The sequence below is a fragment of the Ailuropoda melanoleuca genome, chromosome 9 (assembly GCF_002007445.2).
Source record: "Ailuropoda melanoleuca isolate Jingjing chromosome 9, ASM200744v2, whole genome shotgun sequence".
Classification (NCBI taxonomy): Eukaryota; Metazoa; Chordata; class Mammalia; order Carnivora; family Ursidae; genus Ailuropoda; species Ailuropoda melanoleuca.
In genome coordinates this window covers 26807400-26834860 of record NC_048226.1, presented here as the reverse complement: position 1 = coordinate 26834860, position 27461 = coordinate 26807400, and the positions used below count along the sequence as shown (strand labels likewise).

At 40.6% G+C, this 27461-nt stretch overlaps 1 protein-coding gene across 7 annotated transcripts in view; it reads left to right on the top strand.

The window, feature by feature from the left end:
• HERC2 (HECT and RLD domain containing E3 ubiquitin protein ligase 2) overlaps positions 1–27461 on the top strand; it is a 234929-nt gene that overhangs the window by 108687 nt on the left and 98781 nt on the right. For 6 of the 7 annotated variants that reach the window (XR_004627758.1, XM_019809923.2, XM_011237249.3 and 3 more), the window contains 13 exons: positions 7158–7291; positions 7833–8006; positions 8085–8221; positions 8341–8492; positions 9312–9503; positions 18422–18609; positions 19730–19922; positions 21250–21432; positions 23363–23544; positions 24100–24247; positions 24326–24522; positions 24917–25147; positions 26013–26151. Coding sequence is in view for 6 of the 7 variants with exons in the window: in XM_019809923.2 (XP_019665482.1) it covers positions 7158–7291; positions 7833–8006; positions 8085–8221; positions 8341–8492; positions 9312–9503; positions 18422–18609; positions 19730–19922; positions 21250–21432; positions 23363–23544; positions 24100–24247; positions 24326–24522; positions 24917–25147; positions 26013–26151 (2250 nt within the window). In the remaining variant the exon portion in view is untranslated. The remainder of the gene's footprint in view (positions 1–7157; positions 7292–7832; positions 8007–8084; positions 8222–8340; positions 8493–9311; positions 9504–18421; positions 18610–19729; positions 19923–21249; positions 21433–23362; positions 23545–24099; positions 24248–24325; positions 24523–24916; positions 25148–26012; positions 26152–27461) is intronic. The other variant, XM_019809922.2, reaches the window with a different exon arrangement.

Below are 27461 nucleotides of genomic sequence, written 5' to 3'. Positions count from 1 at the left end.
AACAATGTAGGAGGGATCCCCTTTCTCCACATCCTCTCCAACAATTGTTTCTTGCCTTGTCCATTTTTGTTATCTAACTGGCGTAAGGTGGTATCTCAGTGTGGTTTTGATTTGAATTTACCTAATGGCTAAAGATTTTGAACATTTTTTCATGTGTCTGTTAGCATTTGTATGTCTTCATTGGAAAAGTATCTGTTCATATGTTCTGCCCAATTTTTGATTTGATTTGATTATTTGTTTCTCATGTAGTGAGTCTGAAAAGTTCTTTATAGATCTTGGGTGCCAGCCTTTTATTTGTAGTGTCATTTGCAATATCTTCTCCCATTCCGTGGGTTGCCTCTTTGTTTTGATGACTGTTTCCTTTGCTGTGCAGAAACTTTTTATCTTGGTAAAGTCCCACAAGTTCATTTTTTCTTTTGTTTCCCTTGCCTTTGGAGACATGTCATGAAAGAAGTTGCTGTGGCCGATGTTGAAGAGCTAGAACCAGAAGTATTACCTGTTTTCCTGTAGATATAGGAATTAAAAGCCAGTCTCTGTAAATATGTTAGATGTGACTCTTGAATATGAATGATGCTAAATTTCTATTTGTAAATCAGCTATGTTCTTCTCTAGGATTTTGATGGATTCCTGTCACACATCGAGGTCTTTCATCCATTTGGAGTTTCTTTTTGTGTATGGTGTGAGAGAGTGGTCAAGTTTTATTCTTTTGCATGTAGCTATCCAATTTTCCCAGCACCATTTATTGAAGAGGCTGTCTTTTTTCCACTGGATGTTTTTTCCTCCTTTGTCAAAGATTAGTTGACCATAGAGCTGAGGGTCCATTTCTGGAGTATCTATTCTGTTCCATTGGTCTATGTGTCTGTTTCGTGCCAGTACCATGCTGTCTTGGTGATCACAGCTTTGTAGCATAGCTTGAAATCAGGCAACATGGTGCCCCCAGCTTTTTCTTTTTCAACATTTCCTTGGCGATTTGGGGTCTTTTGTGGTTCCACACAAATCTTAGGATTGTTTGTTCCAGCTCTTTGAAAAATGTCATTGGTATTTTGATCAGGATTGCGTTGAAAGTGTAGATTGCTCTGGGTAGCATAGACATTTTAACTATGTTTGTTCTTCCAATCCATGAGCATGGAATGTTTTTCCATCTTTTTGTGTCTTTTTCAATGTCTTTCAAGAGTGATTTGTAGTTTCTAGAGTACAGATCCTTAACGTCTCTGGTTAAGTTTATTCCAAGGTATCTTATGGTTTTTGGTGGTATTGTAAATGGAATCAATTCCCTAATTTCTCTTTCTTCAGTCTCATTATTCGTGTATGGAAATGCAGCTGATTTCTGAGCATTGATTTTGTATCCTGCCACATTGCTGAATTGTTTTATGAGTTCTAGTAATTTGGGGGTGGAGTCTTTTGGGTTTTCTATATAGACTGTCATCTGCGAAGAGAGAGAGTTTGACTTCTTCTTTTCCAATTTGAATGCCTTTTATTCCTTTTTGTTGTCTGGTTGCTATTGCTAGGACTTCTAGTACTATGTTGAACAGTAATGGCGAGAGTGGACATCCTTGTCGTGTTCTTGATCTTAAGGAAAAGGCTCTCCACTTTTCCTCATTGAGAATGATATTCGCTGTAGGCTTTTCATAGATGGTTTTTATGAAATTGAGAAATGTACCCTCTATCCCTACACTCTGAAGGGTTTTAATCAGGAAAGGATGCTGTATTTTGTCAATTGCTTTTTCTGCATCAATTGAATGGATCATATGGTTCTTGACTCTTTTCTCGTTTATGTGATCTATCACATGGATCGATTTGCAAATGTTCAACCACCCTTGCATCCCAGGTATGAATCCCACTTGGTCTTGATGGATAATCCTTTTAATGTACTGTTGGATCCTATTAGCTAGGATCTTGTTGAGAATTTTGGCATCCATATTCATCGAGATATCGGTCTGTAATTCTGCTTTTTGATGGGGTTTTGCCTGGTTTGGGGATTAAGGTAATACTGGCCTCATAGAATGAGTTTGGTAGTTTTCCTTCTATTTCTATTTTTTGAAACAGCTTCAGGAGAATAGGTATTACTTCTTCTTTGAATGTTTGGTAGAATTCTCTGGGAAATCTGTCAGGCCCTGGAGTCTTGTTTTTTGGGAGGTTTTTGATGAGTACATTAATCTCTTCACGATTAATCGCTTTGTTTAGATAATCAGTTTCTTCCTGTTTCAGTCTTGGTAGTTTATAGGTTTCCAGGAAGACATCTATTTCTTCCAGGTTGTTTAATTTATTGGCTTATGGTTGTTGATAATAGTTTCTAATGATTGTTTCTAGTTCCTTGGTGTTGGTCGTGATCTCTCCCCTTTTATTCATAATGTTATTAATTTAGGTCCTTTCTCTATTCTTTTGAATAAGTCTGGCCAGTGGCTTATCGATCTTATTAATTCTTTCAACGAACCAGGTTCTAGTTTTGTTGTTCTGCTCTACTGTGCTTCTGGGTTCTAATTCACTGATCTCTGCTCTAATCTTGATCACCTGCCGTCTCGTGCATGGGTTAGGCCTGTTCTTCTGTTCCAGCTCCAGCTTCTTAAGGTGAGAATATAAAAAGTGCATTTTAGATTTTTCTATTCTTTTGAGTGAGGCTTGGATGGCTATGTATTTTACCCTTAGGACTTCCTTTGTAGTGTCCCATAGGGTTTGGACCGATGGATGTGTTTTCATTCTCATTGGTTTCCATAAATTGCTTAAGTTCTTCTTTAATTCCCTGGTTTACCCAATCATTCTTAAGCAGGATGGTTCTTAGTTTTCATGTTTTTGAGTTTCTTCCAAATTTTTCCTTGTGATTGAGTTCCCGTTTCAAAGCATTGTGGTCTGAGAATATGCAGGGAATAATCTCATTCTTTCTGTATCGGTTGAGACCTGTTTTCTGACCCAGTATATGGTCTATTCTGGAGAAAGTTCCATGTGCATTCGAAAAGAATGAGTATTCTGTATTTCTAGGATGTAGTGTTCTGTATATATCTATGAGGTCCATCTGGTCCAGTCTGTCATTCAAAGCTCTTGTTTCTTTATTGATTTTCTGCTTAGATGATCTGTCTATTGTTGAGAGTGGAATGTTGAGGTCCCCTGCTATTAACGTATTATTATCTATATGTCTCTTCATTCTGGTTAAGAGTTGGCTTGTGGGGGCGCCTGGGTGGCGCAATCGTTAAGTGTCTGCCTTTGACTCAGGGTGTGAACCTGGTGTTCTGGGATCGAGCCCCACATCAGGCTTCTCCACTGGGAGCCTGCTTCTTCCTCTCCCACTCCCCCTGCTTGTGTTCCCTCTCTTGCTGGCTGTCTCTCTCTGTCAAATAAATAAATAAAATCTTTTAAAAAAAAAAAAGTTGGCTTGTGTATCTGGCTGCTCCCTTTTGGGGGCATAGATATTTAAATTTGTTAGATCTTCTTGTTGGATACACTCTGTAAGAATAATATAGTGTCTTCTGTATCTCTAACTACAGCCTTTAGTTTAAAATCTAACCTCTCTGATATGAGAATTGCTACGCCAGCTTTCTTTTGAGGTCCGTTGGCATGAAAAATTGTTCTCCATCCCTTCACTTTCAGTCTGGATGTATCTTTGGGTTCAAAATGAGTCTTTTGTAGACAGCGTATGGATGGGTCATGTCTTTTTATCCATCTGCAGTCCTGTGGCGTTTTATGGGAGCATTTAGGCCATTCACATTGAGAGTGATTATTGAGAGATATGATTTTAATGTTGTTGCCTGTGATGTCTTTGTTTCTATAGATTGTAAATTTCTGTTCTGTATCGCTCTTGGGGTCTTTTTCCTTTTATAGAACCCCCCTTAATATTTCTTGTAGGGCTGGCTTGGTGGTCACATATTCTTTAAGTTTCTGCCGGTCTTGGAAGGTCCTTCTCTCTCAATCCATCTGAATGACAGCCTTGCTGGATAAAGGGTCCTTGGCTCCATATTCTTCTCACTTAGTGCTCTGAATATGTCTTTCCCAGCTTTTTCTGGCTTGCCAGGTCTCTGTAGACAGGTGTGACGTTATTCTGATGTTCCTCCCTCTGTAGGTGAGGATTCTCTTCCCCCTGGCCGCTTTCAAGATTTTATCCTTGGATCTAAGATTTGCGAATTGTACTATCATGTGACGTGGTGTCGGTCTGTTCTCATTGATTTTAGGAGTGGTCCTCTCTGCCTCTTGGGCACGAATGCTCGTTTCCTTTGCCAGATTAGGTAAGTTCTCAGCTACAGTTTGTTCAAATATCTCTTCTAGACCTCTCTCTCTCCACCCCCTCAGGGATGCTGATGATTCTGACATTGGAACGTTTCATTGAGTCCGTAATCTCCTGTAATCTACATTCTTGAAATTGGAGGTTTTTAAGCCATGTTCCCTCTTTTTCCTTTTTTTCTATCATGTCATCTTCCAACTCACTTATTCGTTCCTGCCTCGTTTACCCTGGCTGTCAGAGCATCCAGTTTAGACTGCATTTGAGTCATAGCATTTTTAATTTCTGCCAGATTCGCTCTCATTTCTGCCCTTAGAGATTCTATATTCTTGTTAATATTTGCGTTAATACTTTTTTCATGCCAACACATCATCTTGACCGTTGTTACTCTGAACTCCATTTCTGACAATTTGGTTATATCTGTATTCATTAGTTCTGTGGCAGAGGCCATAGTCTCTGTTTCTCTCCTTTTTTGGGGTTCCTCCTTGTCGTTCTGTTGAGGTGTGGTTACGGGGATGTACAGAGCCCAAATTATTGACCAGGACCCAGGCAGTGTGCACTTGTTTTATAGGGATCTTAGGGACATGGGCTTCGTAGTTTTTCAGCCTGCCTTCTGGCGGAGGGGCATGCTACGCTGATACTCAGGCAACCCTGTTTAGGTAGAGTTGCCCTGTCCCGTTTGCGGGGGGGGGGGGGGGGGGGGGGGGGGGATGGGCAGAGTGCTAACTGGTTTTTCCGGGCTTTTGTTCTCTGGCGCCTTTCCCTGGTGGCTTTTTGTGGCTCTTCTGAGGGTCAGAGTAGGAGTGACCGTATCCAAACCTCTGTCTTAGAACAGAGAGATCGCAGTCTGCTCTTCACTGAGCTCTCGTGGCCCCTCTAACTCCGTTTCTATTGGTGCTGCTAGAAACCCACAGCGTCCCGGATTGTGCGCCCCACAGCCGCTCTCCCAGTCCTTGTTCCCAGGGCCGGCTCGCCTCTGCCCTTTGTGCTTCTAAAACTGCCAGCTGCCCCCGGTTCCCGTGCACACTCCTGAACTCCCGGTTTCAGTCTGTTTTCTCAGTGGCTACCGGTCCTTGAGTCTGGCCCACTCCCCAGTGCAGGAGGCTTCTGCTTCCTGGCACCTGAGTGTGGCGGTTCCCTCCGCCTTCTGTTTATCTTCTGATACCTGTGCGCAGAGTCACGGTTTCCTGCTTTGTACCTCGATACCCAGCGCGGAAGATGTTCATTTGTAGAGGTCCAGATGTATCTTCTTACGTCTCAGGCTGATTTCGTGGGTATTCAGAATGGTCTGGTAGATATCCAGCTTGATTCAGGGGACCAGCTGAAAAAAGGTCCCCTACTCTTCCGCCATCTTTTTTCCTCTCTCTGAAGCTGTTTTTATTTTTAACGAAAATTAAGTAACTTATAAATGATTAATATTACTGGTGCTGTGTTAAGGTCACCCTTAAATTTGATGATTTACTGGTATGGCTCCATGGGACATAGAAGAGCTGTTATACTCAGTTACGGTTTATTACTGTGAAAGGATACAAGTTAAAATTAGTAGAAGGGAAGGTGCATTGAGGGAAATCCAGTGGAAACTGGGCCTAAGCTTCCAGTGGAGCTGCAACGAGCCATGCTTAGTTCTCTCAGCAGTGAGGGACAACATGTGTGAAGGGCTTGTCAGCCAGGGATGCCAGCCAGGGTTGCTCACCTGCATGGTTGCTCTCAGTTATTCAAGACTCTAGCCTCTGTAGTGGAAACAGGTGATAATCATAAGTCCTGTTAGCATAAACTATGTGGTCAAACTGGAAAACATGGCACCAGATCTCAGGCAACCAGAAACACTCTTCTCAGGCAGAACATGCCAAGGACTCAGAGCTCAGTTCACAGGAGCTTGCAAAGTGCTGAAGGAACAGGCTTTCTTGGAAATTTGCAGGGTTTGGGCAACCCAGACCTGCTGTTGTAGCATTTTACTGCCCAGGTGTATTATTAATTATGTTGCTTATTATATTATATGCTGAGAAGAAATAGACTAAAAATCTTGAAAGGGAGCAAAAATATAGAGGCAGCAGTGCATATCACATTGCAAATTCAATAGAAATTTCCCTAATTAAAGAGACTAACATAGTAAAACGCATCCAGTTAATTCACTTGCACAATGGTGACAGATTCATTACACTGGTCCAGAGTGGGCAGGGTGTGGTCTGGGGACAAATGCAGCTTGCTGCTTGCTGTCTACTGCTGCTATCTATTGTCTACTGCTAAGACCAGTTTTGCATTTTATAATTGTTTTTTAAGAAATCAAAAGAATAATGTGTTTGACACATGGAAATTATATGAAGTTTAAATTGCAGAGTCTATAAATAAAGTTAGCTGCTTTTCATTATGCAACAACAGAGTCGAATATTCGCAATATACCGAATGGCCCGCAAAGACTAAAATACTCACCATCTGGCTCTTTAAGAAAATGTTTGCTGACTCCTGGGCTTCCCTTTCTGTAGGATCTGCCCCATCATAGCACTTTCACTGCATTCATTCATGATGTGAAGTGGCAGAGTGTTACTATTGAATGTAATGTGAAAGTAATCATGGTGGTTTTTACTTTTTGTAGTTTGAGCATTTTAGTTGACAGTGATGTTTACATATTTGTTTGAGTAATATATTCAGGTCCTTTGCCTTCATGCATATTTAATATATCTTTTTTTTTTTTAAGATTTTATTCATTTATTTGACAGAGGTAGAGACAGCGAGAGAGGGAACACAAGCAGGGGGAGTGGGAGAGGAAGAAGCAGGCTCATAGCAGAGGAGCCTGATGTGGGGCTCGATCCCATCACGCGGGGATCACGCCCTGAGCCGAAGGCAGATGCCTAACCGCTGTGCCACCCAGGCGCCCCATATTTAATATATCTTAATTTAAAATTATGTTTCAATAAATGATTTTTATAATGAATGATGTTTTTAATCATAGTTCCTAAGAAGCCAGAATCTACCGATGATGAAGAAAAAATTGGAAATGAAGAGAGTGATTTAGAAGAAGCTTGCATTTTGCCTCACAGTCCTATAAATGTGGACAAAAGACCCATTACAATTAAATCACCTAAGGTGAAGTATTCTCTGTGATTTTGAGGCTGGCTGAATAGAAACAAAGCACATAGCAAAGGAACCCATAAGTATTGTCACTTGGTCCTTGATTATCTGTAGGATAGAGAGTGTAGTGGGTTACTGAATGGGTGACATTCCAAGTCACACTTAATGCACTTGACTTACGTTGTCCTGGTCAGATTGATAGCTGGAAAAGTGTTCCCTTTTATGTTTAGTGGTACATTGTATCATTCATTTACCATTCATTCATTGAATGTATACTTTGCTCCATAAACTGTCCTGGTGTCTTAGGCTATTAATATGGATGATAATTTAACTTTGTATGCCATGTATGTTCCAAGGTATGTAAGTATAGAGATTATAAATTCATTTATAAGCCTATTTATGGCATAGTTATTTTTGCCATAAATTACTAAATTTAAAGTATCTTACCAATTTCAACCTATTTGCATTTATTTGTATTTTATTTGAGTAATTGTTTTAGAGCTCATATTAATATCAGTAAGGTAAACTAATGGTGAAAATGGTTTTCCTTTGTCAGGATAAATGGCAGCCACTGTTGAGTACGGTTACAGGTGTTCACAAATACAAATGGTTGAAGCAGAATGTTCAGGGTCTTTATCCACAGTCTGCACTCCTCAGTACAATTGCTGAATTTGCCCTTAAGGAAGAGCCAGTAGATGTGGAAAAAATGAGAAAGTGCCTATTAAAACAGGTAAAATTTGCTAAGAACATTCTTCTCTGCATAGAATAATATACACAACACTTAACTATATGCATTCATATTTTACAGTTGGAGAGAGCAGAGGTTCGTCTGGAAGGGATAGATACAATTTTAAAACTGGCAACCAAAAATTTCTTACTTCCATCTGTACAGTATGCTATGTTCTGTGGATGGCAAAGACTTATTCCTGAGGGGATTGATATAGGGTAAAACTTCATAACATTTGTTTCTTAATTAAGGGACACTGTGGCAACAAAGCATTGTTCTATTGAAGTTTAAAAGTCTGGCAGTATTCTAAGTAACATTCTTTATCTTTGTTTGAAAGGGAACCTCTTACGGATTGTTTAAAGGATGTTGATTTGATCCCACCTTTTAATCGGATGCTACTGGAAGTAACTTTTGGCAAGCTGTATGCTTGGGCTGTTCAGAATATTCGAAATGTTTTGATGGATGCAAATGCTAAATTTAAAGAACTTGGTGAGTTAAAAAAAATCTGATGCATAAAAGGCTGTAGTAAAATTGCTATTAGCATTATTTTATAATTATGTAATTATAATTTAATTATATAGCATATATAATATATAATATAATTAATTATAATATAAGTAATGAAGCACATTAACATTATTTTTTAGTTTGGCTCTTAATTATATATTGTTGAAACTTGCAAATGCTGATTTTTGCTCTTTGAGAAGACTTTAATAACTTTACAATAGAATAATAATCTTTAAAAATTTTTTAATTTAAATTCAATTTAGTTAATATATAGTGTATTAGTTTCAGGGTTACATTAGAGTAATAATCTAAGCTGCTTTAAGCTTTGTCAAATTTTAAACAAAACTTTCAAAATTCAGCAGAAGACACAATTTTGTAGTATTGGAGTATAAAGCTTTTTTACGTTTTAACGTTTTCATGTGTATGACTGATACCATATGCCCTAAAGTGTATATACTGTATTACTACTTAATTTCTTGGATAGTTTGAGTACCTGCAGAAAAATGCCAGGATTGGTCTTGTGGAAGAGAAGTGAAATATGACTGCTGTGTTTGAAATGAAATGAGTAAGCCACTAGGGACATTTAGAGGAGCAATGTGATAAGTTTTGCAAATTGGAAATGGCTGTATGTGGATTAATGGTGGTAGGGTTATTGCAAAGTAATGCATAGCTGCCTGATGTCCATACACTTTGGAAACCCACTGAAAAACAGAAATTTTAAAAAATTGCTACTGCTTTTTGCATCATGTATATTTTTATATCCACACACAAGAAATTTATGTGGGTGCCAATTCTTTTTAGGTATACAGCCTGTCCCCCTACAAACCATTACCAATGAGAATCCATCAGGACCAAGCCTGGGAACGACCCCACAGGCTCGCTTTCTCCTGGTCATGCTCAGTATGCTCACCCTGCAGCATGGTGCAAACAACCTGAACCTCCTGCTGAACTCCGGCACGCTTGCCCTCACACAGACAGCACTTCGGCTTATTGGTAGGTTGGCACTGCCTTAAGTCATTTATGAAAATGTCAAGATTTTGCCTTCATGTCTTCTTTCTCTCTCTTTATAAACTTTTTTTAAATTGTAAAATAAAAATAACATAAAATTTGGGGCGCCTGGGTGGCATAGCGGTTAAGCGTCTGCCTTCGGCTCAGGGCGTGATCCCGGCGTTGTGGGATCGAGCCCCACATCGGGCTCCTCTGCTATGAGCCTGCTGCTTCCTCTCCCACTCCCCCTGCTTGTGTTCCCTCTCTCGCTGGCTGTCTCTATCTCTGTCAAATAAATAAATAAAAATCTTTAAAAAAAAAAAATAAAAATAAAAAATAAAAAAAAATAACATAAAATTTACCCTTTCAACAACTTTATTATTCGGTAGCATTAAGCACATCCATAATGTTGTACAAACATCACTACTGTCTAGTTCCCTAACTTTTTTCTCACCCCAAATGGAAAGCCATACCCATTTAGTGGTAATTCCTGATTTCCAACTCCCCCAGCTTTTGGCAACAACAAATCTGCTTTTTATCTCTGTGGATTTTCTTATTCTGGATATTTCATATTAATGAAACACAATTTTAGCCTTTTGTATCTGGCTTCTTTCACTTAGCATATATCAGTACTTTGTTCCCTTTTATGGCTAAAAAAATTATATGAATATACTACATTTTATTTATCCTTTCATCAGTAGTTGGACATTTGGCTTGTTTCTGTCTTTTGGCCATTGTGAGTAGTGCTGCTAGGAACATTTGTGTACAAGTTTGTTTGAACATCTGTTTCTAATTATTATGTTAGGAGTACAAGTGCAGGGTCATATGGTAATCCTGTGTTTAGCATGCTAAGGAACCACCAGTCTTTTCCATAGCACTGAAACGTTTTCCATCTCCCCCAGCAATGGAAAAGGGTTCCAGTTTCTCTACATCCCCACCAATACCAGTTATTTTCCTTTTTGGGAAGGGGGGCCTGGATTGAGGTCATCCCAGTTGATGTGAAGTGGTTTCTCATTGTGGTTTAATTTACATTTTGCTAATATAAGGACATTGAACATCTTTACACATGCTTGTTGGCCATTTGCATATCTTTGGGAGAAATTTCTATTCAAAACCTTTGCCCATTTTTAAATTAGGTTATTTGTGTTGTTGAGTTGGAGGAGTCTTTTACATGTTCTGGATACTACACCATTATCAATTACATGATTTGAAGATACCCAGAACCCCATTCTGTAGGCTGTGTTTTACTTTGATGCACAGAAGTTTTAAATTTTGATGAAATCCAATTTATCTGTCTTTCTTTTGTTACTAGTGCTTTTGATGTCACGTTCAAGAAACCATTGCCAACCCAGATAATGAGGATTACTCACTGTGTTTTCTTTTTTAAGTTTTGTAGTCTTGGTTCTTATGGTCTTTAGTCCATTTCTAGGCAATTTTTAATATGGCGTGAGTTAAGGACTCCTTTTATTTCTTTTGGTTATCTAGTTGTCCTAGTACCATTTGTTGAAAAGACTCTTCTTTTCCTGTCTTGGCACCCTTGTTGAAAATCATTTGACTATAAATACTTTGGTTTATTTCTAGACTCTTATTTGGTTGGTCTATGTGTCTTTCATTATTCCAGTACCACATTGTTGTGAACTCTAGCTTTGTGTTAAGTTTTGAAATAAAAAAATGAGTTTTCCAATTTTTTTTTTCCTTAAGATTATTTTGGCTATTTTGGGTCCTTAGGATTTCTATATGAATTTCAGGGCTAGCTGCAAAAAATAGCTGTTGGGATTTTCTAGAGGTTGTATTGAATATGTAGATTGTGTTGGGGAGGGAGTACTGCTATCTTAACAAATATTAAGTCTTTCTTTCCATGAATGTGTGATGGCTTTATATTTACTTAAGTCTTCTTTCATTTCTCTGAGCGGTATTCTATAGTTTTATGGGGTTTTTTTTAACATATTTTTTTTTTTTAAAGATTTTATTTATTTATTCGACAGAGATAGAGACAGCCAGCGAGAGAGGAAACACAAGCAGGGGGAGTGGGAGAGGAAGAAGCAGGCTCACAGCAGAGGAGCCTGATGTGGGACTCGATACCGTAACGCCGGGATCACGCCCTGAGCCAAAGGCAGACGCTTAACCGCCGTGCCACCCAGGCGCCCCTATGGGGTTTTTTTTAAAGATTTTATTTATTATTTGACAGAGAGAGACAGCGAGAGAGGGAACACAAGGGGAGTGTGAGAGGGAGAAGCAGGGAGCCCGATGCGGGGCTTGATCCCAGGACCCTGGGATCATGACCTGAGCCGAAGGCAGATGCTTAATGACTGAGCCACTCAGGCGCCCCTGTAGTTTTATTGTTAATCAGGGTAGTTCTGGCTTCATAGAGTTAGTTAGGAAGTGTTGCCTCCTATTCTGTTTTTAGAAGAGTTAGAGTATTGGTATTAATTTTTCTTTAAATGTTTGGTAGAATTCACCAGTTAAGCCATCTGGTTCTGGGTTTTTCTTTGTTGGGATGTTTGATTACTGATTCAATATCTTTACTTGTTACAGGTCTATTCGTGTTTCCTGTTTCTTCTTGAGTCAGTTTAGATAATTTGTTTCTAGGAATTTATCCATTTCATCTAGGTTAGCTAATGTGTTGGTGTATAGTTGTTCATAATACTCTCGTATAGTTCTTTTTATTTCTGTAGAATCAGTACTAATGTCCCCAGTTTCATTTCTGGTTTTAGTTATTGGCATCATCTCTTTTTTCTTAGTTAATCTACTGAAAAGTTTGTCAATTTTGTTGATATTTTCCAAAAAACCAACTTTTGGTTTTGTTGATTCTGTTGTGTAGTTGTTTTTTAATTCTCTATCTCTGCTCTAGTCTTTATTATTTCTTTCTCCCTACTAACTATGGGTTTATTGCACTCTTATTTTTCTAGTTCCTCCAGGTGTAGAGTTAAGTTACTAATTTGATATTTTTCTTCTTTTTTAATGTATGCATTTATAGATATAAATTTCTACCTTAGCACTGCTTTTTGTGCATCCCATAAGTTTTGGTATGTTGTGCTTTTGTTTTCATTTGTCTCAAAGTATTTTTAAATTTCTCTTGTGATTCCCCCCCCTTTGGGTGATTAAGTGTATGTAATTTAATTTCCATATACTTGTGAGATTTCTAGTTTTCCTTCTGTTACTAATTTCTAATTTCATTCTGTTGTCAGAGAACATAATTTGTATGATTATAGTGTATTTCAATTTATTGAGACTTATTTTATGGTCTAGCATATGGTCTATCCTGGAGAATGTTCCATGTACCCTTAAGAAGATTGGATGTCCTCCTCTTTTTGAGTTCTATGTATATATGTCTGTTAGATCTGATTGGCTTATGATGTTGTTTGCGTGAAATCTGAGATACTGCAAGACTAGTGTTCCAAATCCAAGTGAAAAGCAAGACTTTCCCTAAGCTCTTTGATCTTGTCAATCTTTGTGTCCACATGACCCATTCAAAAATACGCATCAGGCTAGAAAAAATCAGCCTCTGTGAGTCAGACATTTGATTTCTTAAGACCGTATTAACAATTAAAAAATGCTTAAAAAAATCTCAAAAATTGCCTCTCTTTTTATGTTATCTCCCCTTTTTTCCGGAGAATCCAATAGGTAAAAGTCATAGCACAAATCATTAATTATGAGGACTTTTATTTAGAGTTTAAATTTGAACCTGCCTACTGGGTGCAGAAAGCAACAGAGTCATGTCCCATCAATACATATCTGTATTTACCAGTTTCCTTGATCAGGGTTATTTTTCTTTCGCATAAGAAATTATAAGTGTATAATTTTTTATATTAATTTTATGTATGCATCCAGATACAAGAGCCACAAAAACACAAAACCACTTGAAAAAAAGATTCCTTTTTTTTTCTTATTGCAAATATATTCAAACCCTTTGCAGTAAATTTGGTATTTGCAGGGTTAACATTATAGCTGCTAGGGGAGATCCTAGCTGGAATGCAATCCCTGCCCTTCTTAGGGCCTCACTGAGGCACCACTGGGTTGGGCTGAAGAAAAGAATATTTTTTGCGCCAGTAAAGCTGGGGAAAAGCTTTACTTTATCTAAAGCTTTGCTCCAGCCCTGGAAATTGAATAACCTTTTTTCTCTATTTTGGAGAAGAGAGGATCATGAACTTTGTACATTTTTGACCCATACAAGCCCACCTTTGGGAATGTTTGGGCACCTTTTCCTCCCCTTTGGAAGAGTGGACAAAGACCGAAGGAGTTAGTAGGGCTGTGCCCCCTCACATTAGCCAGCAAGGCCAAAAGCAGCCAAGGAGATCCATCATGCTGACTCCTAGGGTTCAGTTTACTATTTTAAAATCTGTTCCTAAATTTTACTTCTTGTAGCTGATAGCTCAACTTCTGTTTTATACTACGGATGATTTCGTAGCAATCAGGGACCAAATATTCATCATGCTCCACACCTTCATTCTTCCTTTTACCAAACAGCCCTTTTGCAGTATTTCAGCAAGTTGGGGTGGTTCTAGAGAATCCCATTGTTGCCATCCCTGTGCTAGGGTCCTTAAGACCACTCCCAGATTCAGTGATTTGTGAGGAGGCCTTACCAGACTTGGTATATAGTCACACTGAGGGCTAAGGTTTACTATAGTGAAAGACTAGAAAGCAAAATCAGTGAAGGGAAGGGCACATGGGAAAAGTCTGGGAGAAACTGACATGGGTCCTCTCCTTGTGGAATCAGTTCACACAGGATGAACTTAATTCTCTCAGCAAAGAGTTCTTTTTTTTTTTTTTTTTAAAGATTTTATTTATTTATTTGACAGAGATGGAGACAGCCAGCGAGAGAGGGAACACAAGCAGGGGGAGTGGGAGAGGAAGAAGCAGGCTCATAGCAGAGGAGCCTGATGTGGGGCTCGAACCCATAACGCCGGGATCACGCCCTGAGCCGAAGGCAGACGCTTAACCGCTGTGCCACCCAGGCGCCCCTCAGCAAAGAGTTCTAACTACATGTGTGAAGTGTTGTCTACCTGGAAAGTTCATGAGAGACTCAGCACCTAGAGTTTGCACTGGGGCAGGTTAAGCTGGCACCTCTGCCTAGCACATATGCAAGTTCTAGACCACCAGGGGGAAGCAGGTTTCAGCAAAAACCACATTGTGCAGACAGTTTAGGCACAGCGAGGCTTCTTATCAGTTAGGAGTGAGGCCTCTTATCAGTTAGGGAAGGGTGGGAGCCCTCCTGATATCCAGGTTCCCAGACGCCAACTGAGGGGCTGCCTTGCAAACAGCCCTTCCTCAGGCCTACTGTTGTTAGCTCTTTTCTGCATGGTACCATAATTAAAGTTGGTTAGTTACTTTTTTTTTTAATGTTTTTTATTATATTATGTTAGTCACCATACAGTACATCCCTGGTTTCTGATGTAAAGTTCGATGATTCATTAGTTGCGTATAACACCCAGTGCACCATGCAATACGTGCCCTCTTTACTACCCATCACCAGTCTATCCCATTCCCCCACCTCCCCTCCCCTCTGAAGCCCTCAGTTTGTTTCTCAGAGTCCACAGTCTCTCATGCTTCATTCCCCCTTCTGATTACCCCTCCTTTCTTTATCCCTTTCTTCCCCTACCGATCTTCCTAATTGTTATGTTCCATAGATGAGAGAAACCATATGATAATTGTCTTTCTCTGCTTGACTTATTTCACTTAGCGTTATCTCCTCCAGTGCCGTCCATGTTGCAGCAAATGTTGAGAAGCCGTTCTTTCTGATAGCTAATATTCCATTGTATATGTGGACCACAACTTGTTATTCCAGTCATCTGTTGAAGGGCATCTCGGCTCCTTCCACAATTTGGCTATTGTGGACAATGCTGCTATGAACATTGGGGTGCATATGGCCCTTCTCTTCACTACGTCTGTATCTTTGGGGTAAATACCCAGTAGTGCAATGGCTGGNAGTGCAATGGCTGGGTCATAGGGTAGTTCAATTTTTAACTTTTTAAGGGACCTCCACACTGTTTTCCAGAGTGGCTGTACCGACTTGCATTCCCACCAACAATGTAGGAGGGATCCCCTTTTTCCATATCCTCTCCAACAATTGTTGTTTCTTGCCTTGTCAATTTTTGCCATTCTAACTGGTGTAAGGTTTTGATTTGAATTTCCCTGATGGCTAATGATTTTGAACATTTTTTCTGTGTGTGTTAGCCATTTGTATGTCATCATTGGAAAAGTTTCTGTTCATATCTTCTGCCCATTTTATGATTTGTTTATTTGTTTCTCGTGTATTGAGTTTGAGAAGTTCTTTGTAGATCTTGGATACCAGTCCTTTATCTGTGGTGTCCTTTGCAAATATATTCTCCCATTCCGTGGGCTGTCTCTTAGTTTTTTTGACTGTTTCCTTGGCTGTGCAAAAGCTTTTTATCTTGATGAAGTCCCACAAGTTCATTTTATCTTTTGTCTCTCTTACCTTTGGAGATGTGTCATGAGNAGTGGCTGTACCAACTTGCATTCCCACCAACAATGTAGGAGGGATCCCCTTTCTCCACATCCTCTCCAACAATTGTTGTTTCTTGCCTTGTCTATCTTTGCCATTCTAACTGGCGTAAGGTGGTATCTCAGTGTGGTTTTGATTTGAATTTCCCTGATGGCTAATGATTTTGAACATTTTTTCATGTGTCTGTTAGCCATTTGTATGTCTTCATTGGAAAAGTGTCTGTTCATATCTTCTGCCCATTTTATGATTTGTTTATTTGTTTCTCGTGTATTGAGTTTGAGAAGTTCTTTGTAGATCTTGGATACCAGTCCTTTATCTGTGGTGTCCTTTGCAAATATATTCTCCCATTCCGTGGGCTGTCTCTTAGTTTTTTTGACTGTTTCCTTGGCTGTGCAGAAGCTCTTTATCCTGATAAAGTCCCATAAGTTCATTTTATCTTTTATTTCTCTTGCCTTTGGAGATGTGTCGTGAAAAAGGTTGCTCTGGCCGATGTCGTAGAGGTTGCTGCCTATGTTCTCCTCTAGGATTTTGATGGATTCCTGTCTCACATCGAGGCCTTCTGTCCATTTGGAGTTTATCTTTGTGTACGGTGTGCAAAAGTGGTCAAGTTTCATTCTTTTGCATGTAGCTGTCCAATTTTCCCAGCACCATTTATTGAAGAGACTGTCTTTTTTCCACCGGATGTTTTTCCATGCTCNTCTTTATCCTGATAAAGTCCCATAAGTTCATTTTATCTTTTATTTCTCTTGCCTTTGGAGATGTGTCGTGAAAAAGGTTGCTCTGGCCGATGTCATAGAAGTTGTTGCCTATGTTCTCCTCTAGAATTTTGATGGATTCCTGTCTCACATTGAGGTCTTTCATCCATTTGGAGTTTATTTTTGTGTATGGTGTGAGAGAGTGGTCAAGTTTCATTCTTTTGCATGTAGCTGTCCAATTTTCCCAGCACCATTTATTGAAGAGACTGTCTTTTTTCCACCGGATGTTTTTTCCTGCTTTATCAAAGATTAGTTGCCCAAAGAGCCGAGGGTCCATTTCTGGGTTCTCTATTCTGTTCCATTGGTCCATGTGTCTGTTTTTGTGCCAGTAATGCTGTCTTTGTGATGACAGCTTTGTAGTACAGCTCGAAATCTGGCATTGTGATGCCCCCAGCTTTGTTTTTCCTTTGTTTTCCTTTGTGTTTCCTTTTCAACAGTTCCTTGGCGATTCAGGGCCTTTTCTGGTTCCATACAAATTTAAGGTCTGTTTGTTCCTGTTCTTTGAAAAATGTCATCACTATTTTGATTGGGATAACATTGAAAGTGTAGATTGCTCTGGGTAGCATGGACATTTTAACTATGTTAATTCTTCCGATCCATGAGCATGGAATATTTTTCCATCTTTTTGTGTCTTCTTCAGTGTCTTTCAAGAGTGATTTATAGTTTCTAGAATATAGATCCTTTACGTCTCTGGTTAAGTTAATTCCAAGGTACCGTATGGTTTTTGGTGCTATTGTAAGTGGGATGGATTCCCTAATTTCTCTTTCTTCAGTCTCATTATTCGTGTATAGAAATGCAACTGATTTCTGAGCATTGATTTTGTATCCCGCCACATTACTGAATTGCTCTATAACTTCTAATAGTTTGGGAGTGGATTCTTTTGGGTTTTCCATATAGAGTATCATGTCATCTGCGAAGAGAGACATTTTGACTTCTTCTTTGCCGATCTGGATACCTTTTATCCCTTTTTGTTGTCTGATTGCTGTTGCAAGGACTTCTAGTACTATGTTCAATAGTAGTGGCGAGGGTGGGCATCCTTGTCATGTTCCTGATCTTAAGGGGGAGGCTTCCAGCTTTTCCCCATTGAGAATGATTTTTGCTGTAGGCTTTTCATAGATGGTTTTTATGAGATTGAGGAATGTACCCTCTATCCCTACTCTGAAGGGTTTTAATCATCAGCAAAGGATGCTGTATTTTTTCAAATGCTTTTTCTGCATCAATTGAGAGAATCATATGATTTTTGAATTTTTCTTTCTGGATAAAATCTAAGACACTAATAGATTTGCGAATGTTGAACCACCCTTGCATCCCAGGGATGAATCCCACTTGGTCGTGATGGATAATCCTTTTAATGTACTGTTGGATTCTCATTGTTAGACATTTCGGTGGTTATCTTTTGTTTTTCTATTCTAATAAAAATATGTGGTGAGTGTTTTTCTAACTTAATTTTTTGGAGAGCGTTGCATAATTCCTAGAAGTAGAGTAAATGTCTCTGTTGCTTTTTTTATATCTTTTATATCTTCAGATACGTATTTATATATTTGGTTCTCATTTTAAATTCTCATCAATAAATCCTTCATGGTTTTTTGTATTGATTACACGATAAGATTCTTTAAAATTATCTTCATAAGTTTTGAAAAAGTGTATTAAGATTAGGGAGTTGTAACTACTTACTAGCTCAGCTGCTGTGTTTGATGCTCTGATAGGTCCTAGTTGTGATAATGTTGAAGAGGATATGAATGCTTCTGCCCGAGGAGCTTCTGCTACAGTTTTGGAAGAGACAAGGAAGGAAATGGCTCCTGTGCAGCTTCCAGTTTCAGGGCCAGAACTGGCTGCCATGATGAAGATTGGAACCAGGGTCATGAGAGGTGTTGATTGGAAATGGGGTGATCAGGTACTCAGATTTGATTTTAAACACATTAGCCACACATTAGTCACCGTTCTTACTTGCATGCTATCAGTGGGTGGAAATTGGAGTAAATAACTACTTTAACTTAGGGCCTATGCAATTGACAGATGATGTAGTTGGTGATGTAGTTAGCTCCTGGGCAGGTGAATGGCAAAATAAATAGAGAGTAACAGTGGCTGTAGGGGCACCGCAGGTAGGATCAGGTCTTCAAAGGGTGGCAGCTGTTTTCAGAAAAACTCCTTGGCACAGGCTCAATTTGAGGGGCAGCCCAGAGTAGGGCAAGAGTAAGCAAGAGAGAACAAACTTCATCTTAGTAATTGTGTTCTGAAAGCTGTGAGGCAGGAAAACCCAGATGCTGCCTCTGGGAGCCAATGGCCATGTGCCCATTAAGTGCCCAACCTTGCAGTTTTAGGTGTTCCAGTTGGGCAGTGGCTGTTTCTCCTTGTAGCACATCAATCCCAACCTTCTGTCCGGTCTCACGAGGTAGAGATTTTGGGGGCTGGTATCTGTGCCATTACCATAGTCACTACTGAAGGACGGTGCTCACCTTCCTACAGTGTGGTTGCATTCTTGTCATCTCTAGGTTTTCTCAGCCTCATTTTTAAGTATGGGCCTCATCAGAATCATCTCAAAAGTGTCCTATAACAGGTAGCAGCATCCTAAAAACAGCTTTCACTCATAGAAATGAGAGTCGGAGTTTCCACTTTAGGTTCCAGATGGAAAACTGAAGAATAAGAGGAAAGGAAGAGATGTGGGTGCTTGTTTCAGGTTTCTGGTGTTTCGAAGCCCTGTCGGGGATCGAGGGAGCCAAGGAACAGGGCACGAGGACTAGACTGGAAAGCCTCATCTCTGCATTGGCTTAGGGAGGATGCTAATCGAGATGATGCTTTTCCCACTTAACTCTTTCGTAAGGGAGCATAAGCAAGTTATTTCCTGATGTTTGATTTATGGTAATGATGTGAGCTGTGCATGTTGCAGCTGTGCATGTTTGGAGCAGTCTGTGGGCACAAAGTCTGTGCACAATAACATAGCATTCCTTAAAGGCTTTCTGTGTGACAAAACAGGTGTACGCCCTCTTAACTAATCTTTGTTTTGGCTTCCTCAGGATGGACCTCCTCCTGGTCTTGGCCGTGTGATTGGTGAACTGGGAGAGGACGGATGGATCAGGGTCCAGTGGGACACAGGCAGCACCAACTCCTACAGGATGGGGAAGGAGGGGAAGTATGACCTCAAGTTAGCAGAGCTGCCGGCCTCCACACAGCCCTCAGCAGAGGACTCGGACACAGAGGATGACTCTGGTCGGTGCCTTGGGGCTCTTTAGTCTGGGGCAACCTGGAAAGCTGTGTGCTAATGACAGCTGGTCATCTTTTTCATCTGGGAATGATAACAGTGTTAGGACTCAGATGTGGACCATGGTCTGTAGTTTTGGACTTGCCCCTGAAGGTTCAGTTTAAATAAGCCCCAGGTGATGCTGATGCAGGAGTTAAAAGCATGGCTCTGGTAACTGGTAGCCTAGCTGGATTTGACTCTCTTGCTCCCTTTGGGGACAGTGAAGTACGGTTTGGCAGTGCAGGGCTTGCTATGTCTTCACCTCTGGTGGACCTTCTTGGTTGGCTCTGAGCCTGTGTCTGAGGTAGTGAGCCAGTGCCTGGTGGACTAGGAATATTATGGAGTTAGTACTGTATTGTCTTAAAGAAACCTGAGGTGAGAATTTGGAGTGAACTTAGAAAGTTCAATCCTATCTAAGGGTTGTGGGAGGAGCACTTTATGACATTTTTAGATGTGTCCAACAGACATTGGGATGTATGAATGAAGTTTCCCACAGCTGGTCTCAGTGAGACTGTCTTAGGAGGCCAGGGTGGATTCTTGGGCTCAGGTGCTGGCTGTATGCACTGCATGGTCAGGCCTTGGAAGTCATTTGTATGGTCAGGGGAGGCTGAGCTCAGTAGAGAATGGGTGGTGTGGAGAGTGGAAAAGGCTGTGTTCCGTCCACCTCTTGTGGGGGTCCAGGCCCCTTCAGATGTGAATAGATGATGCCTCCCTTTTGGGGCTATTGGGAGTACCATATGTGAAACCTGGAATCACGCATAGATGGTCAGGGCTGGTTTTGTTTTTACTCAGGGAAGTCAGGGCCTGAGCAGAGCTGGCTAAGTGAAAGAACTGTGGCTCTGCTGTTACATGCCTCTTTGTCAGAAAGTCAGTGCCTTGGACACACGACGAGCCTTTGGTTCCCCTCCATGGCACAGACACTTCCATCTTCATCCAGGGCATAGCTACCTTGTCAGCAAGCAGCTCTTGACATTTGATAAGTTGTCTTTCTAAAAGAGTAAATCCTTGAGATTGTTTTAGTGCTTCTGAGCTATGTGCAGAGATCGTTTTAAAAAAGTAAACTCTAATTTAGAAGGTTTATTTCCTTTGAGGAAAGTGGGGGCAGAGATGATTAGGGTGTTTAGTGCATTCTGAATTCCATCTTTTCTTATAAAGAGCTGTTTCCCTTTCCACAGTAAAAATTGTGATAGGAAATTCCTTAAAAGACTGGGTTATTAAAATCCCTTAAATCACACGCAGGGACATTTTCCAGTTCTATTTGGGAGTATAGGTTCTTATTTTGATACTTTTTTCCAGAAGCTGAACAAATTGAAAGGAACATTCATCCCACTGCAATGATGCTTACCAGTACTGTTAATTTATTGCAAACTCTTTGTCTCTCTGCTGGAGTGCACGCTGAAATCATGCAGAGTGAAGCCACCAAGACCCTGTGTGGACTGCTGCGAATGTTAGTGGAAAGTGGAACGACGGACAAGACATGTATGCAATGAATAGTTGTGGGCCTACAGAGCACTGGGGCTATGCATTTGGTGTGTGTGTATGTGTGTGTGTGTTCGTGTGCTTGGGTGTTTGCATGTGGGTGAGTGTGCGTGTGTACCAGTGTCCTAGGGCTGCCATAGCAACTTACCTCAAATTTGGTTCTTTTGCTTGGACTGCCACATGAAAGCACCATATACCTGGGTGTCCTAAATTTTTTTCTCCCTGTTCTGGAGGCTAGCAGTTCAAGATCAAGGTGTCAGCAGGGCTGGTTCCTTCTGAGAGCTGTGAGGGAAGGATCTGTTCTAGGCCTCCCCCCTAACTTCTGGTAGTTTGCTGGCAATCTTTGGCATTCCTTTGTTGATTACTGCCCTCAGCCTCACCTGAGTGTGTGTCTGTCTCCAAATCTCACCTTTTTATGAGGACATTAGTCATAATTGGATTAGGGACCCACCCTAATCTAGTTTAACCTCTTCTAAACAGTTCACATCTTCCATGGCCTCGTTTCCAAATAAGTCGCATTCTGAGATATCAGGGTTAGGGCTTCAACATACTGCTTTTGGGAGGGGGAAGACACAGTTCTGCCCATAACAGAGTTATGGAGCCTCAGATTTTTGGAGACCAGAACTCCAAAATCAAGGCTTTGGCAGGGCTGCGTTCTCTGCAGAGACTTCAGGAGAGAATCCTTTCTTGTCTCTTCTACCTCCAGGCTGTCTTGGCTTGAGGCCACAGCACTCCAGGCTCTGCCTCATTTTCACACAGAGGACTGCCCTGTGTCTCTTTGTGTCCTTTTCTGCCTTTTATAAAGACTTTCATTGGGTTTAAGGTCCACCCTGATTCAGTACAGTGTCATCTCAATCCTTACCTTCAGTACATCTGCAAAGAATTTATTTCCAAATAAAGTCACATTCTGAGGTTTTGGGTGAACACGAATTCTGGGGGATACAGTTCAGCCCACTGAAATGTTTGTATGTGAATGTAAATGTGTTTAAATGTGGAGAGAATGAGTTGACTAAGTGGGAGGAGTCAGTGTGTGTTTAAGTGTGAGAGTGGTTGTGAGTATGTGAGTGAGTCTGAGTGTGAGTGTGCGAGTTTGTCTCTGAGACTGAGTATTTGAGTGGCTACAGGTATGAGTGTGAAGTGGAAGTGAGTGTGAATGTGTGAGTAGCTGGGTGTGTTTGTTGATGAATAATTATGAGTGATTGTGTGTGCGTATATCAGACTGTGAGAATGAGCATGTGATTGTGGTAGGGTGTGACTGTGTGGAAATTGATGTGTTTGTGAGTGTGTGAGTGTGATTGAGTGCAGGCATTAACATGTGTCTGAAGGCGGTGCCCCTGGGAGCCTGGAGAGCAGGAGAGCTGGGCCTTGGCAGGCGGGCCTCTGCCAGGAAAGAGTGGAAGCCCCGGGGTGCCCATGAGCGGAGACCTGGAAGCCAGGAGGAGCAGACAGGGTCAGTTGCGTCAGTCAAATTGGATACACCTCACGAAAGCCTCCTAGTCTTGTTCTATTAATGCAGACTTCTTAAACTTGGATTGGAAATTTGTGGTGCAGATTAAATGTAAACAAGATTATGGGAGATATTTAAAACACATGAGGTTATAAAAAAATACACAAGATGCACTCTTCCTAGTAACTGCAATTTGAATAGTGAATCATTTTCTTACTGTCTAGAAATAATAAGTACATGAAACTTCTTAACTGGTTTGAGTTACTTGTGTACTTTAAAGGTTTTAAGAGTGTTGTAAAGTGTTCCTTGAGCTAACTGCAGGGTCTTCTCCCACTGCTCTCGCTTTGAATGAGTGAAATTGTAATATATTTGTAAAGTAGGTTATTTTTGAAAATAACATGGTAGGTAAATTAAAAGTGTAGATTGTACTGAGTATTTATTTCTGGAAATTCGATACCAAGCTAGTTTGTTTCATTCTGGCAGCTTCCCCAAACAGGCTGGTGTGCCGGGAGCAGCACCGGAGCTGGTGCACGCTGGGCTTCGTGCGGAGCATTGCACTTACGCCACACATGTGTGCCGCTCTCAGCTCCCCGCAGTGGATTGCCCTGCTCATGAAGGTCGTGGAGGGACATGCACCTTTCACCGCCGCCTCGCTGCAGCGGCAGGTAATTGTGCTGCTGGGCTGATCCTGCTCAGTGTGAGTTTTGGGACTGTATGACCCTTAAGAGGTGGCATCAAGATACCAGTGCTCCCAGTCATTATAATTAGGTGCTTGTACTCAATAATGAGTGCAGAAAAGAACTGGAACGAACCCAAAGTAGATTTTCTAGTGCAAAGGGCTGAAGTTTTTGATTATTTTAAATTGATTAAGTTGCTAAACTGTAGTTGCCTTGCTTGTTTTTGAAGTGGTAAATCCTGCCAGCTGCCCTTATGTGCTTCAGAGGAGTTGTAGTATAATTGTCTTTAGAAGATTTAAGCTGAAAAGAATTATTTTTTAATTAAATAAATATCTGTAATGTACCTTTTTTTAATCCCTGACAATCTGTATGTTTAATTAACATGGGTGTAATTATCTGGTTATAAAATAATGAATATCTGAGTTTTCACATAATTGCATTATAGGAACAAAAAAAAGAAAGTAAAAATCTGTAATTTCTTAAGCTAAAATCACAGATAGTGGTTTTCTTTAACGTTTCCCATTTTAAATTGTCTTTTATCAGATCTTAGCTGTGCATTTATTGCAAGCAGTGCTTCCATCATGGGACAAGACCGAAAGGGCAAGGGATATGAAATGCCTTGTGGAAAAGCTGTTTGGTTTCCTGGGCAGCTTGCTCGCCACCTGTTCTTCAGATATCCCATTCCTCAGAGGTGGGCAGCTCTCCTTATTTGTGTCCTGGTTAAGTGAGCAGGGCACCCTGTAGCTCCTCCCTCATATATCTATTTCAGAATCTACTCTGAGGCGGCGGAGGGCACGCCCGCAGGCCTCTCTGACCGCCACCCATAGCAGCACCCTGGCAGAAGAGGTGGTGGCGCTACTCCGCACACTTCACTCCCTGGGTCAGTGGAATGGACTCATAAACAAGTACATCAACTCTCAGCTCCACTCCGTCACCTGCAGCTGCACAGGAAAGCCATCGGAGGGGGTGGGTGCCGTGTTTTCAGATCTGATAATTTTTTTCTGTAAGATGTTGATTTAAATTTTAAATTATCTTTTTAAGTGACATGTATTTTGTTTAAAGATATTTTAAAATATATTTTACTGGGATAGGCCGGTGATGGGTATTAAGAAGGGCACGTATTGCATGGTGCACCGGGTGTTATACGCAAATAATGAATCATGGAACTTTACATCAAAAACTAAGGATATACTGTATGGTGACTAACATAACATAATAAAAAATTATTATAAAAAATATTTTACTGGAAATAACTGTTGAAGAAACTAGTATAAAAATGAACTTGGCTTAGCTGTAAATGTGTAAGAAATAGGCAGCACCCTGGACTCTCTTCTTCAAGCTGGCTATTTGTCTGCATTAGGCCCAGTTAGAGGACTACTTTCCTGACTCTGAAAACCCCGAGGTGGGGGGCCTCATGGCAGTGCTGGCTGTGATCGGAGGCATCGATGGTCGGCTGCGCCTGGGGGGACAAGTCATGCACGATGAGTTTGGAGAAGGCACGGTGACTCGCATTACCCCGAAGGGCAGAATCACTGTACAGTTCTCAGACATGCGGATGTGTCGTGTTTGCCCATTGAATCAGCTGAAACCAGTAGGTGAACTTGTGTTCAATTACTTATTAATTAAGGCAGAGGAGTTTTATACTAGAACTGGGTTCTAACTTCAGTGCTGGAATGAACTTGATTTTCATGGTTCATGTCTACCGTCTGGGAAGCTATGCAACCTGAGGAAAGCCATCTGTCTATCTTCACTTGTTTGCTTTGTGCCCCTATGATAAATAGGCCTGTCTCATGCTGTTACATGGATTAGTAGTTCATGTCTTATTTTAGCTGAAAAAGACATAAAAGGGCATTGGCAACATAGAAGGTACTTGTAACTATGTTTGTTTTAATTATTGTAAAATGCAAATTTTGAAGTTTATTTTTTATTAAACAACTCAACTTTTAAAGAAACCTAAAGGTGATTCCTTAAAAAATGACCTTTCTTCATGTAGAAAATGCTTATTAATTGTGTTGAGTGACATAACTTTATGTAGCAGCTACTGTTATATTAAATCTGTGAATTAGGGATGTTTAGGGAAAGAGTGATTTATATTACTTTGATGTGTATCTTCCTGTAAAATACTGTTTTTGATTATTACAGAAATGAAAATATACATGTTGTAGAAAATTTGAAATGCACAGAAAATGTCTAAGAATATAATAACCACCACTCTGACGTAATTATTGTTCACAAGTTGTTAAAGAAAGAATCAGTTTAGGTTATATTTACTGTATATATAAATCTCTATTTTGCCTTTAATGTTATCTTTTAAAGTGATTATTCTCAGATATAAGAAGACTTATGGATATGTGTGATAATTTCAGAATTAAGATTCATGGTTATGTTAATTTTCAGAGCATTTCATTTGCTTATTTCACTGAACAGACTTTGAAGGTTTTGTGTTCTTGCTTTAGCTCCCTGCTGTGGCATTCAGTGTCACCAACCTGCCCTTCACAGAGCCGATGCTGTCTGTCTGGGCTCAATTGGTAAACCTTGCTGGAAGCAAATTGGAAAAGCATAAAGTAAAGAAATCACCTAAACAGGGTTTTGCAGGTCAGTATGTGGTGCTTCTTAATGGAACCGCTACGGTCTTAACTGGTATTGCTTGGACAATGTTTGGCATTTTGTCAGAGCAAGTTCCTGCTCCTGCCAAAGTCTTTGGGTTTCAGTGGATTGACCATTTGTTAAGTTATGGTGGGCATGAAACCTTGAACATGGTGATAAGAGTGTGCAATACAAAGAATGACAGCATTGGTGGGAGCAGCCCCTGAGGAGCCCCAGGTTCCACCTCAAGCCTGTTTTCCAGTGCCAGCATTTATTCTGAATAGGCTTTTTGAAGAGGAATCTGTGTTCTCTCTCCCTCCCTATTAACCCCCCAGCCATGGCCCTTAGGCCCAATTGCCTTTCAGGAGCTTTGCTCTTGACTTCATCACTGCCAGACTCAGTAAGGCCTGCATGTTTGGAACCCCCTTGCTTGCTTCATATCTGTGGACGTTGGGCTGGGACCAAGGTCACCTGTGCTTAAAGCCTTCCTTCCTTTGGTCTGGAATATTGCTCCCTGAATTTTCCTTACACCGCCCTTTGCATGTTCTTTGAGATTTCTTCTCCCTGACTATTCTTTGCATGTTGGAAATTCTTATGGTTTTCTTCATAACTTCTGGCTCATTGTACCCACACTTACTGAGTTTTCTCACCCATTTCTCCATATTTCTGTGATTGCTGCTACAGCTACTACAAATCATGACAGTGACCACCTTTAACTCTGGATATCCAGTTCACATCTCTGGCTGGAAGGCCATGTGCATGTACACCACAGCATGTTCAGAATTCCACTAACCTTGTCCCTTGATCCCTGTTTCCCATCACAGTGAATAAACCTGTCTGCCAGGCATTCAGGCTTGATGCCTGAAAGACACCTATGCTCCTCCATCCTCTTCCATCCCACATTGCTATGCTGCCTTCCATGGCCTCCAACATGTCCTGCTTGGAGTACTGTTGCCACAACTATAGCCCAGCTAAGTTCTTGTGGTCTGCCTGCATCTTTGTGGCAGCTATCTTAATTTCTTCCTCAGTTGGCTGTCAGGCACCACTGCAGTCATTTGTTTAGCTAAGACTCCAGGGAGTGTCATGATCTTGTTAAAGAACTGTATGTTGTGAGTGTCCAACAAAACTGTCTTGGAGGAGTCTTGGCAAGAAAAGGTGAAACTGTTTTGTCACATAGGTATCTGGTTGAAGTTTCAGCAATGTGGGAAACGTTTGATTATACTAATAATAACTTACATGGATCTAACTGCGTTAAACCATTTAATTCTCATGCCAATTCATCAAAGTAGCTGCATCGGGAACAGGAAAAGGGGAAGATC